The sequence below is a fragment of the Mustela nigripes genome, chromosome 3 (genome assembly GCF_022355385.1).
Source record: "Mustela nigripes isolate SB6536 chromosome 3, MUSNIG.SB6536, whole genome shotgun sequence".
Classification (NCBI taxonomy): Eukaryota; Metazoa; Chordata; class Mammalia; order Carnivora; family Mustelidae; genus Mustela; species Mustela nigripes.
In genome coordinates, this window is record NC_081559.1 from 9,864,233 (window position 1) to 9,883,838 (window position 19,606).

General features: G+C 36.2%; 1 protein-coding gene and 1 pseudogene across 3 annotated transcripts in view; one reads left to right on the forward strand and one right to left on the reverse strand.

Moving 5' to 3' along the window:
• PLCL1 (phospholipase C like 1 (inactive)) overlaps window positions 1-19,606 on the forward strand; it is a 355,288-nt gene that overhangs the window by 245,026 nt on the left and 90,656 nt on the right. For all 3 annotated transcript variants that reach the window (XM_059393137.1, XM_059393135.1, XM_059393136.1), the window contains exon 2: window positions 15,357-17,831. In XM_059393137.1, coding sequence (XP_059249120.1) covers window positions 15,357-17,831 — 2,475 coding nt within the window. The remainder of the gene's footprint in view (window positions 1-15,356; window positions 17,832-19,606) is intronic.
• Window positions 19,435-19,584, reverse strand: LOC132014655 (U4 spliceosomal RNA; annotated as a pseudogene).

The following is a 19,606-nucleotide window of genomic DNA, read 5'->3' on the forward strand; positions in this document are numbered from 1 at the left end:
TAATTAGAATCAGTAGTTCTAAAATGTAAGATTCTTTTTTAAAGATTTTATTTATTTATTTGACAGAGAGAGAGATAGCGAGAGAGGGAATGCAAGCAGGGGGGTAGTGGGAGAGGGAGAAGCAGGCTTCCCGCCCAGCAGGGAGGCCGATGCCGGACTCGATCCCAGGACCCTGGAATCATGACCCCAGCCGAAGACAGATACTTAATGACTGAGTCACTCAGATGCCCCCTAAAATGTAACATTCTCAAGTAATTTCCAGATAAAGATTTATCATGATACTTAAAGGATACTTTTTCTACTTTAATAAGGATGCATTGACCAGTCCCAAGAACAATAAACATTTAGAATATTATTATTTAACTAAAATAACATGGATGTAATATTTTAATACAAATAAATACAATGTACTTTGAAATTGTAACAATTTTAGTTATACCTCAACTAAGTCTTAAGATGGATATCATTATTTACCTCTACAAAGTATAACTGTCTGATAATTAATGAGGTAATTATAAGACTAATTCTATGGAAATATCTTTAACGTTTTCCTTATAATATATGATAATATTTATTAATTTTAAATAATTTGAGCAATACAGAGAAAACTAATTCCATAATTTTGCACATTTCCTCCTAAAGATAACTACTATTACCAATGGAATATATTCTTCCAGATTTGCCATATATAAATAATGAGATCTCATACTACATGTACACTTTATAATACCTACATTTTTAAACACACACAGACACATATTATCCATTTTCAGATTTATAGATCTCTGTCACCCATATTAGTGCTGCATAGAATCCTGTGGCATTAATGTACCAGAATTTATTTTGCCAGTCCTTTCTAGGGATAAGAGTTTATTAGTTTACTTATTTTTTTGATATCATCACCAGAGTGGCATAACGCCTTGTACTTATATCTTTGATCATTTGCTCAAATATTTTCTTAAAATATATGCTCTAAAATGATCTTGCTAGATCAAAGTAGATGTATTCTTAACATTTTACAACATATTGCTACATTGCCTTCCAGAAAAATTGTACACATTTATATTCAGCATAACATTGAAAATTCCCATTATCTCACTTTCTGTAACCTTTGATAATCTGACAAGCAAAACAATAATTTTTTTATTAAGTAAATAATTTATTTACTTAATAAAATTTTATTTATGAGATATGTTTGAAAGTTTTTTCATATAATTTTGAAGCAGTCATATAATTTTGTAAATCTATCTTTCTAAAATTGGTTTGTGAACACTTTTTGTAAATTAAGAAACATATAGCAAATATTTCCCTCCCCTCTTTTTTCTTTAATTTGGATATGGTTTTAAGTTTTAATGTGGTCAATTTTATCAGTATTTTACTGTATGATTTCTGGTCTTTATATGTTTAGTAAGAAGAGATTTTCACGACCCCCAATTATACAAATACATGGTTATAGTTTTTTCTAGTACTTAACATGTTTCATTTAATCCTTAATACTTTGAAATTTTTTTGGTCTGGCAGAAAGGAGTAATCTAGTTTTGTTGTTGTTGAAATGGATAGTGAATTTCTTCAACATTAATAATTGCCTTCATTATTTGAAATGCCACTTCTACCTCTACCTCTTGAAATGAGCCCAGTGGGCCTTTTATAACAATTTTTTTTTTTTTTGTATTTGCCTACTAATTAGTGGAATTTTGCCAGTATTATTTTTTAAGTATTTTTTATGTTTTCACTTATTTGATCCTTTTTTTTTTTTTTACTTTAAATGAAATAAAATTCCATACAATTTTTGGACATATCTTATTAAGTTTGTTTTTGACTGGATTACAGTATCTGTTGTTAATTCGAGTAGGAGTCCCCTCGCATTCACCCACCCATGCCATTACATTTAGAAGCAGGCTGATGTATAAGAAAGCTATTAATATTTTTTAAAAGATTTATTCATTTATTTTAGAGAGAGAGCATGAGTGGAAGAGGCAAAGGCAGAGGGCGAGAGAATCTCAAGCAGACTCTGTGCTGGGTGCAAGATCTGACTTGGGGCTCAATCTCACCACCCCAAGATCTTGACCTGAGTCAAAACCAAGAGTTGGCCACTTAACCAACTGTGCCACCCAAGTGCCCCTAAGTTTTTAATATTTGTATTTTATTTTGCCACCATCACTTTATTAGTACTGATAATTTTTCAGTTGATCATTTTTTATTTTCTAAGTAAATAATTATATTTTCTAAAATAGTAATGATCTTTCACCTCCTTTACAATATTTTATACTTAATTTCTTAACCTTGTCTTATTGCTTTGGCTTAAATATCCAAAATTATGTTCAAATATAAAACAAGTAATGTTTTTTTGTTTGTTTTTTGTTATAATGAGAATGCTTTGAAAATTTTCCAAGTTGGTATGCTATTTCCTCTAGGATCTCTGGAACAAGATTGGTCTTATAAAGGAAGTTTTCTTCTTTTCTCATTTTATAGAGAGCTTTACTGGGAATTAATGTTGTATTTTATCAGTTGCATTTTGGGGAATTTATAGGCATAATCCTATTGTTTCTCTCTTTTAACCTATTTGTTTATTGAAGTACATTGATGGCATGCCTAATGTTGATCCATTCTTACATTCCTAGAATAAAACCCAACTTTTCAAAGACTTTATTGCTCTTTTAATACATTGCCATGCTTTACTTACATTCTTAACTGAGCTATATCTAAAATTCTGTTTTGCAGTTTTATGATTTTCGAAGTGCTTTAGCATGCCTTATTTCCTTTGATCCTTGAGATAGTACTATGATTTAGGTTAGGAATTATATTGACAAATAAAAACAATAGATATAGAACAGTAGATACAGACCTTTTGCACAAAGTCATTTAAGTAGGTGGAGATGGTGAGTGTAAAATCCATTAGTCCCCAATTCAATATTTTTTGGGGTGGGGGAATTTAATTACTTCAGTAATTAAATTTAATTAGTTAATTAAATTTAATTACTTCAAAATGTATGTATGGGGCACTTCGGGGGCTCAGTAGGCTAAGCCTCTGCCTTCTGCTCAGGTCATGATACCAGACCTGATGGGATCAAGTTTCACAATCGGCTCCCTGCTCTGTGGGGAGTCTGCTTCTTCCTCTGCCCCCCAGCCTGCTTGTGTTCTCTCTCTCACTCTTTCTTATGCTCTTTCTCTCTCTCAAGTAAATATACAAAATCTTTTTAAAAAAGTTGTTTATGGACTCTGAGTTTTATTATCACAGATAAAAACTATCCTTACTTTTTACATTTTTCTAAATTAAGACAATTTTTCATTTTTACATTTTCCTAAATTAAGACAATTATTTGTTCCACTTTGAACGTGGTATCAGTGGTTGGGTTGGGGGAGGTAGTGGGGGCAGAGGGAGACATTTACCCTTAGAGTCTCTGGGCTGAGAATATGCATCTATGAGATCTGTCATCTGTTTCTTGCATATGGACAGAAGCTGGTGTTCATTTAATCAGAGTCATACAATAAGGATTAAAGTTTTAGATGATTCTAACCCATTCTGGAAGTTATGGATAAAACTTGAAACCTTTAATCAGATTCATCTTGATGTTCAGGTCAAGTTGACTATTTGAGCCAAAGCTTTTATATCTCTAAGTTCATTAATCCTGAAGAGCATATTCTATTATCACTATAAGAGAGAAAAAGCATTAAGAATGTGTTTGCACATTGTTTTGGGTCAAGGGAATTTTTGTTTTATTTGTGGTTCACAGATCCACCTTATAAAAAGCTTAGAGATTTCTTTTAGATATTTATTACAGAAAAATATTCAGCTGGGAAGTTTAAAGTAATATAAATGTAAGTTTTAGAATCTGTGAAGACTTAATACAAGTGCAAGAAATGGTCCATTTGTTAACATATACATATACTTATTAAATGGAAGATTAGACTTCTCCAAGTCCAAGAAAAATGGATTTAATCTATAAATGAATTGTTTCTTAAGTTTGAATAGAATTGTGCTTTTATTAAATTGGCATTTAATCTCCATGTCCCAGGTCACGCAAATTTATAAAATGTTTTCTAAAAATAAATTCATTCTTTTTTAAATTTTCTGTAATTTAATTAAATTTAATAGGCTTCTTAATGAGAAGCCTACATGTATCTCTACTATATAGAACAATGGCACTGATTCCATCTCTAAGAAATATTATTAATAGTTAAGTTTTCTATATACTCTATTTGGAATTTACAAATGACATATATACTCTGAAATCTTGTCCTTACCAAATATTGCACAAAAAACTATGAATTCCTAGAAGTTGATTATTTTTCTAATTCTATTTTTTTTAAAACTTTATGCTATAAAAAAGGCTGATTATATCTCCATTTCCATTTAATTTATTTTCATTTAATCTAATATAACTCTTTTTCTTTTTTTAAAAATTGAGATATAATTGACATATAACATATAACACATATATGTTATAACATATAACATATGTTAACATATAACATATGACATATGACATATATCAACATATATAACATATATAACATATATATAACATATATATGCTGACATATAACATTATTTTTAAAATATAAAACATAATGATTTGAAATATGTGTATTTTTGAAATGTTTACTAGAATAAGTTTAGTTAATATCCATTACTACATAGAGTTACAATTTTTTCATGTGATAAGAACTTTTAAGATTAAAAAAAAGAACTGTTAAGATATACTCTTCCAGCAACTTTCAAATTCTGAATGATTTTTTTATTTTTATAAATCTGTTTTTGAAACTCAACTCTACTAACACCCTATGATAACAAGTGGTAGAACTCCGTAGTATTGAAATATACTTTTCACTCTTAAATATGCTTTATTCAAATTTAGATGATTAGAGCAAATTCCAAAGTGACTAAAATCAATGTAAAATCAATGTAAAAATACATTGGTGTTTCATATCTGATGGTAAATATAACCATTAAACACTGAGAAGTTACAATGAAGGACAAACTAGTCTGTGAACTGGCTATTTAGCACCGAAAGAAAAATAGAAAATTTTTTCAAGAACATTTTTGAAATAAACTCTAGTTAAGAATGTTCCATTCCTGTTGATATTTTGATTTTTTGGATAAAGTAAATAAATATGCAGCCTGAGTTAGACCTTCAAATCTATGTGTAATTCTGAATGCATAATTACATATGCATGATTTTTTTATTCCAACTAATTATTTTTTTTTAAATTTTATTTATTTATTTGACAGACAAGGATCACAAGTAGGCAGAGAGTCAGGCAGAGAGAGGAGGAAGCAGGCTCCCCGTGGAGCAGAGAGCCCGATGCAGGGCTCCATCCAAGAACCCTGGGATCATGACCTGAGCCGAAGGCAGAGGCTTTAACCCACTGAGCCACCCAGGCGCCCCAAATTCCAACTAATTATTTATCAGTTTTTGATGGATACCTTAATAAAGCATCAATGTATATGCTTATAACTGTGAACTAATCAGGGCATTACATTTAATATCTAAATAATACACCGAAAGAGATGGGTTAGATACAGGCATTAAAAGAATACGTTTCCTTATTCTTCATGACAGAGACTTTCTTTAGGGACACGACATGCTGTTTTCCACGAAGAGCACCTCCCGTGAATCCTTGCACCAGAAACAACAAAGTCTACGTGGGCAGGCTGTGAGTTCAGCCAGATTCTCAGGCCCTGCTGTGTGGGGAGTCTCTTGAGAAGGGACAGAATCCTATCTCAGTCTCCAGGCCCACGTGGTTCTTGGCACCGATGACTTGTATTGTTCTTGCGTGTGAGGTGGACGTCCGTCTTAGAGGACCGGGCCGATAGCAGTGTGTCATTCCTCAGAGGCCAGTGAATAATTGTGAGGTGCCCTTTACTGGGGTCCCTTCACTCTGTTCTTATTGGCACTTCGACTGTGACAGCAATGGAACATATTCTCCTGGGACTTACAATAAGCACAACCACGTATTGCGTGCGACAGTTAGGGTTAATTGGAAAAGGTAGTTTTTGACGGGAAAAAGGGGAGTATTAATGCTCCGTGTAACTGTACACAAAGGAGTGGGCCGTGAAGGATGCAAGCAGAGATTAAGAAGATGTACGTGAGAAACAAGGCTTTTGCCAGAAAAACAGTTGACACCATAAGGGAACATCTGTGCTTATGGACTTGAGGGGAAAGAAGTTGAGCATAGAGTCTGTCAGTCAGTGAGGTTTCGCAACGAACCACCACAGGGTTTGTGCCTAATGCTGCAAGAAAAAACAGAAATGGCAGCAGTCGATGAGACTATGGAAGGAATTAAACATCTGGAGACATGGCCTTCCAAAGCCTTTATCTATCTGGTTTCCCTGTGGCCAGGTCTCCTCACCTACATGGATGTAATTTCCGTACAGGTGAAAAAATAATCCAAGCAAGTGAAATAGTCTTTGATTTTACCTGTGACTGTTGTCTGCAATGAACAGTCAGTGATTTTTACTAGATTTTAATGGTTTTTTTCTTGAATGAAGCACAAAGATGAAGCATATAGAAAAAAGTACAGGGAGAGATAATTCTTCAACTTTACTGTTATTGAATAAACATCATATAAGTAGGTTTCCTTATAAATAACATCATATATTTTGTATATTGGATATATGAATATATGTTTATTCATATACTGAATAAGCATCATATAAGTAGGGCTATTTCAGATCTTTAATAAATAACATTTTAAGTGTGTAAACCAGGATATAATATTCTTTAAACTGTAACACAGAGAGGATATTTTGATGTTATTTACCATTACTCTTACCGTTCTTTTGAGTCAATTTCTTCTCAGTTTTGTTAAAAATTTCAAACCAAAATTAGTTAGTTTGAGACAAACATTTTTGTCTAGATGAGGTTAAAGTAATCTTTGTCTCAAAAATGAAAACCATAGAATGTGACTCCTTAATCTTGATTTTTCAATTCCAGATATTTTAGCAGGCATTATAAAGTCATTAATCTACTGAAAATCCAGTACTATTCTGGTTAATAAAATGTTTTGCAGTCTGACTATTAACAGTTACAGTGACCCCACCCCCCACCCCCTTATCCACAGGGGATATGTTCAAAGACTCCAGTGGATGCCTGAAACCACAGATAGTACCAAACCCTATAGATAACTACATTTTTTCGTGTACATATATACCAATGATAAAATTTAGTTTATACATTAGGCACAGTAAGAGATTAGCAACAATAACTAATAATAAAACAACTGTAACAACATAGTGTAATGAAAGCTATGTGAATGTTGTCTCTTAAAATATCTTATTGTGCTGTACTTACCCCTCTTCTTCCTGTGATGGTTATGAGATAATAAAATGCCTATGTGATGAGATGAAGCAAGTTGAATGATGGAGACACGGTGACATGGCGTTAGGTTACTACAGACCTTCTGACAGTATGTCCGAAGGAGAATCATTTACTTCTATACCATGCTTAACTGAAAAGCAAAACTGCAGACAAGGCAGATACCCTACTAGGGAGGTGGCAACAGGATCTTGGTGTCACTAAGCCTGCTGATGCCATCTTCTGGGTTCCTGCAGCAAACTTTTACAAGCCACGCTGGTAGTAACAAGGTCTTTCTATCCCATCCAGGAATAACAGAGTTCTAGGTAGAGCTGTGTAATTTGAGATTTATTTTCCATGACATAAAATGATATGGAGGCCCCACATGGAAGTTGTGTTTGTTTTCTTATTAAATGGCAATACTTTTAGCATTTTTTTCCTAAGACCAGCTTTATAGATTTTGGACATTTCTTCAATGCTTAGTTTGTATCTTGTCTGTTTTTAATTATCTCAGTGAAGGCCATAGTGTTAAAGATAGAATAACTATATGTAATTGCTATAGTACTTCTTTTTCATAATGCCCTTATCAGCTCATGTTCCCCTTTGTGGTCTTGGTTATCCAACATTCTTAATGTTATAGAAAGCTGCTTATTTATTTATTAAATGTTTGTGGGTTTTATTTATTTTTTATTTAGTAATCTTTTTTTTAAAAAGATTTTATTTATTTATTTGACACACACACACACACACACACACACACACACACACACAGATCCCAAGTAGGCAGAGAGGCAGGCGGAGAGAGAGGAGGAAGCAGGCTCCCTGCTCAGCAGAGGGCCCAATGTGGAGCTCGATCCCAGGACCCTGAGATCATGACCTGAGCCGAAGTCAGAGGCTCAACCCACTGAGCCACCCAGGCACCACTATTTAGTAATCTTTACACCCAAACTCACAATTTTGAGATCAGAGTTTCATGCTCTACTGACAAGCCGACCAGGCACCCTTGTTTTTATCTATTTAGAAGCATTTGTTATATGCTTTTCTCGAATTAGCAAATTTGATAATTTTTGTCATTGTTCTACCAATTTTATCATTTATAAAAACTCGTACATTAAAATAGTGATGGAGAAGAAGCATTATTCCAGGCAACATTAGTTTTGGGATTAATGATTTTCCAGAGAACCAGTCACTAGGACAGTGCCATAGTTAGCACTTGATCTTGGTATAAGCAGATGCTCTATTTTCAAATAGTACATAGGACATGCATAATAAGAGTCATATTTACAGAAAGCCCAGGATAGAAACCATGCAGCAAGAGAGCTTGAGATAATTTTTATTGAGTCATTTCTTAATGAGTTCTGAGTAAATGATTGCAGTGAGATTTAGCACAATGGAACCTTCCTCTGCTCAATAAGTCAGTGGTACTGAGAACCTACCCTGAAATGGACTTTCTACACTCTATGCCCATGTTTGCCTATAGGATATCAGTTGTTTTGCTTTCAAATGAGAAGAGTCATGTAAGAGAAGATGCTATTCTTTTTTAAGAGAAGTTGTCATTTTAGAGAATATTTAGATTGTCACTGGCTTCCTATAACTCAACTACTTTTCCATCTCTGCCACAGTGTATACATATCAGAGTAGGTTTCCTAAAGAAGATGGCTTTAGTTTAGTGTATTTTATTAAATAGATCACTTTTTATAAATGAGATGCATGTTAAATACAGACATAAAACTTAATTTGGCAAGAGATAGGTGCATGCATACTGTCAGCATTGCCCCTAATTTATCCTTTAGTTGAAGTATAAGGTGTAGTAGAGAATGAATGTTTTCTTTATGGATAATAAAATAGCTATTCAGCTTCTTACCAGCGAGGCTTAGGGAGCCACCAGGAAGAGCCAGTGGTACACAGAGCTTGGGTCAGGTGTCCACCCCTTCTCAGCAGAGTGATTTCAGGACCTCTATCCCCACTGTACCTCATAGTGACTTTAGGTGGGTCACGTGGGATTAATCCTGAGTAAGTCATGTCACCTGTTGGCGACTTTACATTACATAATTTGAGTTTACTATGAGAAAGTAACTTTGGAAATTTTAACGTGGAATGAACAGAATAATTCTACAGTTGCAACCTTCCCTTACCTGAAACTTGAAGGTGACAGGTATAGTGAGGATAGTGAGGATACCAGCACCTCCCCCATGTCCTTGAGTTCTGCGTGAAGTGGTAGCCCTTGTGTGGGGAGTGGGCTTTCTCTAGACTGCTTCACTGCCACACATGGATGTGGATTCGGGCATTGGCACATTGGACAGGATATATTAGCTATATGTATATATTATGCTTAATATATACATTAGATCTAAATTTCCATTTCTTGAGCCATCTCCAGTCCGAGTTAATATAGCCCGCATTTGTGAGAATAGCCTTTTCCAGGATGATCGCTCTTGGCGTCTGCCTGTTGTTCTAGTGTCAACTGGAGTCACTTATCCCTCACTGATGCTAGAGTCATCCTGGCCTTCTTTCCCACCAAAGAACATTTATACCTGCTCCTCCCTTTCTTTGAAACCCTTTGCTCTCACCCTCGTCACTGTCCTCACTATCCTGAAGGCGAGGTAAGACATTCTCTCCTCATGGGGTGCCTGGGTGGCTCAGTAGTTTAGTTTCTGCCTTCAGCTCAGGTCATGATCCCATGTCAGGCTCCCCGCTTCTCCCTCCCCCTCTGCTTGTACCCCCCATCTTGTGCACTCCTTCTGTCTCTCCCTCTTTCACTTCCTCTCAAATAAATAAAATCTTAATTTAAAAAAAAAAAAGACATTCTCTAATCAGAGTTACCAGCAGACATTCGAACGGCTAAATCCAGTCAGCAATCTTAGCATCTTGTTTTCTAGCACTTACTCCTTTAAGTCTGTTCTTTGGCTTCTGTGAGAGTCATGCTCCTGGTCCTCCTGTTCCTCATACTGCATATTTTAGGTCTTCTCCTCTGCCTAAACTTTTCACTAGGTGGCCCATAGTCATCTAAAAACTTCACCATGGCCCAAAGTAAACTCTGTTTCCCTCCCACTTCACCTCTCCTGGTAGTCCGTATCTCAGCAATATTTCCATTCACCTCTCACTCAAACCAAAAACCTAGGAGTCATCCTAGACCCAGTGAAGGACTTTTGATTTTACCTTCTACTCATTTGATACTTCTCACCTCTCTCCGTTCCTTTTGCTAATAATCTACCTCAGGCAATCACCATCTCTTTCCTTTAATGCGTCAGCAGTCACCGACGGCACCATCTAGTGCACATGCAGAGGGATCTCTCTGAGATAAAAATTAGAATTTATCAATCTCTCCAAAACTCTATAAGATTCTGGTCCCTCAGGATAGAGTAGGTATACCCATTACTGTTAGTTAAATGAATGAACGAAGCATGGGAACCTGAGGCCTCTCAATATCCAAGGTTGGGCCTCATTTGGGTTCTAGATTATATTGCCCACAATCCTTGGAAGATTTCATGCATCAACCAAATCTCTTTCCTGAATTTTGCTTGGAAGTTCATAAAACAAGAATGAAGAGTATAGTGTTATAGTGCATAGGGTGTCTGTAAGAACAAGATAGAATCCGTATGGGGAAAATAAGATTTGTGTGCCTATATTTTTGCTTATCTTTTAATCATGATCTATTAAATTTTTATATGAAGACTTTCTTAAGAGAGCTCTTCAAAAACAAACATCCCTCGCCCAATACAAAAAGAGAGAAGTGGATGCCACTTTAGTGTATCTGCGTCTGTATAGCTGGATTTTGGCATTATGACAAGGATTCCTTCTAATCAGTCTGACAACTGGTGTTTGGACTGGTATTCTTTAAGGTTTGTAAATTGGTTCTGTTTTAACAAAGAATCATTCTGAAATGTTCATTTATAAACAACTTGCAAAAAAATGAAAAGAATATGCGATGATACAATTTGATGTTTAAATGAGCTCATCGGGTGAGAAGTAGCAAGACATAGATACGATGTTTCCTTTATTCTTAAATTTGCATACAATGCTTTAGTTTACTCTTTTTGTGTATGGTAAAATTTACATAGCATAAGATTTACCCCTTGAACCATTTTTAAATATACAGCCCTGTGTCATCAGGTACATTCATGTTAGTGTGTTGCTTTAGTGTACTTTTCTCTAAAATTATTATATTGAAATAACTCAGTAGTTTTGTTATTGAGACACAAAAATGCTCACGTTGAATAAGTTGAGTTGCTTCTGCAGCTCATCAGTGTGTTCCTGAAGAAAAATGATTTTATTTGTTGTGTTTGTTAAGGAACTTGCCGTATATCCAGCCTTGTTGGGTCAGAGAACAAATGCCAATGGAAACTTATAGAAACAAATGCCAATGGAAACTTATAGAAACAAGTTTATTAATTTGGCTTATCTGAACATTTTTTTAAAAGATTTATTTATTTATTTATTTGACAGAGAGAGACAGAGAGACAGAGAGAGATCACAAGTAGGCAGAGAGGCAGGCAGAAGGAGGGGGAAGCAGGCTCCCTGCTCAGCAGGGACTGACCCGGCTGAGATCATGACCTGGGCCGAAGGCAGAGGCTTAACTCACTGAGCCTCCCAGGTGCCCCATATTTGAATATTTTTAAAAATAAAATAAAACATATTTGGGGTTAGCTTTTAATGTTATTTAAGAATCTCATTTAATCATGATTGGTGTCCTAGTTCTAAAACTAGATAAATAGCAATGTTGTAGAAAATAATGAAAAATAAATGGAAAACAGCATTTTCCCATTTTCTCCTAGTATTCTGAAATTCTTTTTTTTTTTTTTTTTAAGATTTTACTGTATTTGTCAGAGAGAGAGAGTGAGAGCATAAGCAAATGTTGGGTGGGGTGGGGCAGCAGGCAGCAGGCAGAGGGAGAATCAGATTCCCTGCTGAGCAAGGGGCCTTATGTGGGACTTCATCCCAGGACTCCTGGATCATGACCTGAGCTGAAGATAGACGCTTAACCAACTGAGCTCCCTTAGGATCCCAAGACTTTTCTTGATTCTGACGCTTAAATCCTTTATGTAAAGTACAATTAATTTAAGAAGACAGTAGATTCCAAATGTAAAGTCTTATCTGGAAATGTTTAAAGATGATATAGACATAATTTGGTTTATTCATTTTATTTATTTAACTTGTTTAAATGTGTTCCCTTCCCGTGAAATGATCATTTGGGAACTTGAACATAGAATGTTAGGCAATAGAAAGGACTGAGTTCAGTGCCTGACTAATTCTTGTACCCTGCTGGAAGACGAAGCTAAGTTTTAATTTAGGGGACAGAAGTGCCATAGTGTGCTGTATCCAAACTAACACATTTTGTCAGCTGCACTAAGAGAAATTTTGGGGGTAATAAGTGCCTTAGCCTCCTCCCTTCATTTCAGACTGAGAGGATTTAGCTTTAAAATAAATGGCAAGTGGGATACCTGGGTGGGTCATCGGTTAAGCACCTGCTTTTGGCTCAGGTCATGGTCCCAGGGACATGGGATCTAGTCCCCCTCTGGACTCCTTTCTCAGCTTCTCCCTCCCTCTGCTTGTGTTCTCTCTCTTTCTGAAAAATAAATAAATAAAATCTTTAAAAAAAATAACATAAAAGGAAAATCCTCATACTTCATAATAATCTCTTTATCAAAATGACCTTATGACTATAGGAGTCAATTCAATCATCTAATGAACTGGAAGGTGACAAGAGCACACCTGAACCCACAACGAGCTCTCGTTTCTCCTGGAAAGTGCAAAAAACACCTGTCTCTCCGATACAGATGACCACAGTGATTTTCTCCCAGTTTGCCCTCAGATATTTTTTGTATTTATCAACAGGAAGCTGTACTACCAACACTTCATCTTTTTTTCATTGGGGGGGTGTCTCCTGTCTGTTTACCTTCTCCACCACCGATCTGCCAAGATCTTCTTGAGGGAAACACACGTGTGGGGGTGTAGGGTTTGGCGGAGGCCCTGGTGGTGATGAGGCTCAGAAGGGGATTCGGAGTTGTCCGTCTTCCCTGTGCACTCAGTACAGGTCCACCTGACTCACCTCTCAACTTTTTGGAGCTAATGCATAGCATGACTGTTGAAAACAGACTTGGAGAAATATTGGAGTCCTAAAACTATTCCAGCATATTTTGAATAGAAATAATCTTGACAGCAGATGAGCTAACTATTTGTTCACATGTGCTTTGGCTAGCTTTTTGCTCTTCTGGGGGGGCTTGTAATAACTTTAGAGTTTGTCCTTTGTGAGACACCAACCTAAGAGTATATCTTTTCCACTGGTTTCAAGTTTAAAGGCACTTTGGGATAAGTTTTCACTTTTGGGAATTGGAGGTCAACACAAGAAATTTTGGAGCATTTTGGAGCAGGTCAGTTCTTCCCTAGGCTAGGTAGAAAACATTTATCTCTTGAAGACTTATTGTACTAGGAGAGAAAGTCTTGATTTAAGGAGATACCACCACAGGGAAGAGAAGCTTATGGCTCAAGTCAGAGGGAAGTGTTAGGACTGTGAAGCTGGGGTACCAAACATAAGAAGGCACAGCAACTACAGTCGTGCCTTTACAGCAACATTAATTTCCCACTTAAGCCTTGTTGAAACTATTAGAGGTTTTATAATTCTGTTGACAATAATCCTACTTGGAACACGATATGCTTTATATAAAAATAATTTTTTTGTGAAAGGTCTAATTAGTTTAAAAGCCTAGTCAAATGGTAGCTTTCAAAGCTGAGTCACAGTCTAATTTACTATCACAATTCACAGTTTCCCTCTTTATTTTACTTGGTAGATTAATCCCATCTCAACAGTGCCATTAGGTGCCTGCTTTCATGATGTGGAAAAATACACACATACATTCGAGATTTTTGAACATGTGGGTTGTGATGAATTTAAATGTGTTCTAATAGTTCAACTGCGTATAAACAGCTGAAGATTTATACTTGTTTTGTAACTTAAGGATGAGGAAATTGACTACTATGGGATCATTAAAAATAACAACTCTCTGGGAAAGCAAGGGCTAAGTTGTTAGATGCCAGGGCATCAAGAAACAATATTCTGTAATCTGTACAGAATTTTTTTTTTATTCTGTAAATAAATTGGGTAATTTATATCTTTGTCACTTGAAGATCAGATATATATTTGAGTTAATGAATCATCCCACCAACATTCCATAACTAAAGCAAATTTTGTTTTCCCTTCATGGGCAAGGTTTTAGTCAATTGAATAATAAATCATCCTGCCTTTTCCTGAATCACAGGCTAGGGAGGCTCTTCATCTTCAGAGAAGCAGGATCTCAATTAAATAAGTAAGGCCTTATTTAAGGCCTTATTTAAGGAGAGATTCTACCCTGTTCTTTTTATTTTTTTATTTTTTTGGTCAGTATGGCTACAGGTTTGTCAATGTTTTTTTTAAAGATTTTATTTATTTATTTGACAGAGAGAGAGAGATCACAAGTAGGTAAAGAGGCAGGCTGGGGGTGGGGAGGGTGGAAGCAGGCTCCCTGCTGAGCAGAGAGCCCGATGTGGGGCTTGATCCCAGGATCCTGAGATCATGACCCAAACTGAAGGCAGAAGCTTAACTCTCTGAACCACCCAGGTGCCCCTATTGCCAGTCCTTTTTGATGTACAGCTTATGAACCAAAAATCTTTTATTTGGACTAGTTTTAAGTTTAAAACTTAAACTGTTGCTTAGTATAAATGAAGAAAACTTTTTAAAGAAATCCAGTGTTATTTCTTTCACATATCTGCAGGAATTTGAGCTAGGGTGTCAAAGTAGCAACATGTAGAGTTTCTTAGGAAATCTGCTCTAATGAACGAACGAGTGATTTGTAGTTAACTTAATAGTTGACTTTATTTCAAAGAACACGAGGCATTTGAAAAATAAGTTTTTTTCTGAACCTAATAATATCAATTTTCTCAGTGATTCTTCTTTTTTCTGGAACAGTGAAAATGTGAAAATAATCATAATATCTGAATGGAGTCTGAGGAGTTCATAGAATGTTACTGAGTCTGTCTATTTTCTAAGGAAAATTGATTCATTATTTTCAAATTATTTTACAGGATCCTTCAAACCAAAAATGTGGTGGAAGAAAGAAAACAGTATCGTTCAGCAGTATGCCATCGGAAAAGAAAATTAGCAGCGCGAGTGACTGCATCAGCTTCATGCAAGCTGGCTGTGAACTGAAGAAAGTCCGGCCAAATTCTCGTATTTATAACCGTTTTTTCACTCTGGACACAGACCTCCAAGCTCTTCGCTGGGAACCTTCCAAGAAAGACCTTGAGAAAGCTAAGCTCGACATTTCCGCTATAAAAGAGATCAGACTGGGGAAGAACACAGAAACATTTAGAAACAATGGCCTGGCTGACCAGATTTGTGAGGACTCTGCCTTCTCCATACTCCATGGGGAAAACTACGAGTCTCTGGACCTAGTTGCCAATTCAGCAGATGTAGCAAACATCTGGGTGTCAGGTTTACGGTACCTGGTTTCTCGAAGTAAGCAACCCCTTGACTTTATGGAGGACAACCAGAACACGCCAAGGTTTATGTGGTTGAAAACAGTCTTTGAAGCGGCAGATGTGGATGGGAATGGGATTATGTTGGAAGACACTTGTGTAGAGTTGATAAAACAACTCAACCCTACCCTGAAGGAATCCAAGATCAGGTTAAAGTTTAAAGAAATCCAGAAGAGCAAAGAAAAACTAACCACACGAGTGACAGAAGAGGAATTTTGTGAAGCTTTTTGTGAACTTTGCACCAGGCCTGAAGTATATTTCTTACTGGTCCAGATCTCTAAGAACAAAGAATATTTGGATGCCAATGATCTCATGCTCTTTTTAGAAGCTGAGCAAGGAGTCACCCATATTACTGAGGATATGTGCTTAGACATTATTCGGAGATACGAACTTTCTGAAGAGGGTCGTCAAAAAGGGTTTCTTGCAATTGATGGCTTTACCCAGTATCTGTTGTCGCCAGAATGTGACATTTTCGATCCTGAGCAAAAAAAGGTTGCCCAGGATATGACGCAGCCATTATCTCACTACTACATCAATGCTTCCCACAACACCTATCTCATAGAAGACCAGTTCAGGGGGCCGGCTGATATTAATGGGTACGTTAGAGCTTTGAAGATGGGCTGTCGAAGCATTGAACTTGATGTTAGTGATGGTTCAGACAATGAACCGATCCTCTGTAATCGAAATAATGTGACAACACACCTTTCCTTTCGAAGTGTCTTAGAGGTGATAAATAAATTTGCCTTCGTTGCTTCTGAATACCCACTGATCCTCTGCTTGGGAAATCACTGCTCCCTACCACAACAGAAGATAATGGTTCAACAGATGAAAAAGGTCTTTGGCGATAAGCTCTATACTGAGGCACCTTTGCCATCAGAAACCTACCTCCCATCACCGGAAAAATTAAAAAGAATGATTATTGTGAAAGGAAAGAAACTGCCTTCTGACCCAGATATTTTGGAAGGAGAAGTAACAGATGAAGATGAAGAAGCAGAAATGTCGCGAAGGCTGTCGGTAGATTACAATGGTGAGCAGAAACACATCCTGCTGTGTAGGGAACTCTCTGATCTGGTGTCCATCTGCAAGTCTGTTCAGTACAGGGATTTTGAACTGTCTATGAAAAGCCAAAACTATTGGGAAATGTGTTCATTTAGTGAAACAGAGGCCAGCCGAATTGCAAATGAGTACCCAGAGGATTTTGTAAATTACAATAAGAGGTTCTTATCGAGAATCTATCCAAGTGCCATGAGGATTGATTCCAGTAACTTGAATCCACAGGACTTTTGGAATTGTGGCTGTCAAATTGTGGCAATGAATTTTCAGACTCCAGGTCCAATGATGGACCTTCACACAGGCTGGTTTCTTCAAAACGGAGGCTGTGGTTATGTTCTAAGGCCATCCATCATGCGGGATGAAGTTTCTTACTTCAGTGCGAACACAAAGGGCATCGTACCTGGGGTGTCTCCTCTCGCCCTTCATATCAAGATCATCAGTGGTCAGAATTTTCCAAAGCCCAAGGGAGCTTGTGCCAAAGGAGACGTCATAGATCCCTACGTTTGTATAGAGATACATGGAATTCCAGCAGACTGTTCAGAACAAAGAACTAAAACTGTCCAACAGAACAGTGATAACCCCATTTTTGATGAAACTTTTGAGTTTCAAGTCAACCTACCTGAGCTGGCCATGATTCGTTTTGTTGTTCTGGATGATGACTACATTGGGGATGAGTTTATAGGACAATATACAATACCGTTTGAATGTTTGCAGCCTGGATATCGGCATGTTCCCCTGCGCTCTTTTGTGGGTGACATCATGGAGCATGTAACCCTTTTCGTCCACATAGCAATAACTAACCGAAGTGGAGGAGGAAAGGCGCAGAAGCGCAGCCTGTCGGTGAGAATGGGGAAGAAAGTTCGAGAATACACCATGCTCAGGAATATCGGCCTTAAGACCATAGACGACATCTTTAAAATAGCAGTTCACCCCTTACGAGAAGCCATAGATATGAGAGAAAATATGCAGGTGGGAAAAACTCCAAGCTCTTCTTCCCTACCCCTCCTTCTTCCTACCCCTGCCTTACTGGTGAACATTGTGTTTTACTAGTGATCTGATTCCTCAAAAAACTATCAGAAAAGTTGTATAAAGCCACTACTACTGAATTAAGTGTTGGCCTGTGATAAAGCAGATATATTTTATGTATCTGATTGTGAATGAATGCTGTTGAATTCCACCTCAACTAAACCAGTTAATATAAATGCTTTATAGATCCATTAAATATCCCTGCCACAAAATCAATATGGGGTTGTGTATATGAAACAATGTGAACAAAATAAAATATAAAATATTATATGTATGCACAACATATAGAATATTATCTATATACAGACAGTACTAATTACAAGTATATATATTCAATATTTGCAGATACGAACGTGAAAGGGAATTTAAAGTCCTAAAAAGAAATGCAATGCCTATTAAGTTATTTTAATTAAGTGTATGAAAACAGCAAGAATAAATTACTCCCCACCAGAACAAACACAACTAAACAAACAATAGTCACCACTTGAACTTGTTGAAAACTATGCAGTCTTCCCTTAGAAAAGTGCTTTAATTGAAAGATCATTGATTATGGCTTAAACTCTATCCCCTTGTGATCTTGAGCAAATTATTTCAGATCTCTGATCATCAGTTTTCTCCACATAAAGTAAGAAAAATAGTAATACATTACAGAATAATTATCAGAATTAAATGACAGTATATGTAAATTGCCTGCTCCTGGCATGTGGAAATTCATTGTTAGTTTCTTTTCTTTCATGAATGCCTGTAGTCAGAGATGGTTGCCAATTTCTTTCTTGGCTACTAGAATATACTTATTCTAGGGTCATGTTACTGAGAAACAACCAAACCACAAGTACTAAGTTCCTGCAATGTGCAAAGAGGTGTTGATTGGTAGCAGAAGTAGCACTCTGAGAGCACAACAAGAGAAGAACTTTTTCCAATGCAGCTCCTTATTTATAAAGGAGCTTTATTTATAAATAAAAAAATAAGTTTTTTATTTATTTTTTATTTTTTATTTTTTTAATTCATTTATGAAAGACAGAGAGACAGAGAGAGAGGCAGAGGCAGAGGGAGAACGAGCCTAATGTGGGACTTGATCCCAGGACTCTGGGATCATGACTTGAGTTGAAGGCAGATGCTTAACCGACAGAGCCACCCAGGAGCCCTAGCTAACATTTAAATAGTAATTCTCACCAAAAAAAAAAAAAAAAAAAAAAAAAAAAAATCCCTATTTTCAAGATAGAAAACAAGCTTGAAGAAGTTATGTGATTTCCTAAATAGGAATGTTGGTCTTTAAATCCAGAATTGCCTGCCACCAAAACACATGATCACTCATGGTTTTTAATCAGGTGATGTTGAACCTCAAACCCGTAATTTGGTGAATACTTTATTTTTACATTATTTCACAGAGAAATTCCAGGATAGACTTAAAATCAATTTTAATTAGCTAAAGTAATGGAAAACAGTATGGTATGTGAATTGTACATGAACACTTAGATTGTAAACATTGGTTGTCTTAGCCATTATTTTAAAAACAGGCTCCAAATATTAGCATTGTCTATCTGGCTTTCTCCTGGCATAATATGAAACTATTATAAATACCTGTATTAGATTACTCATACATCATTTCTTATCTTTATGTATTAGAAGTTTCAATTAGCAATAACCACGCCTCGGATAAACCTCATTGGCTATGATACTGCCACTGCGCAAAGCTAGATGTTGACTTTATTTATTTC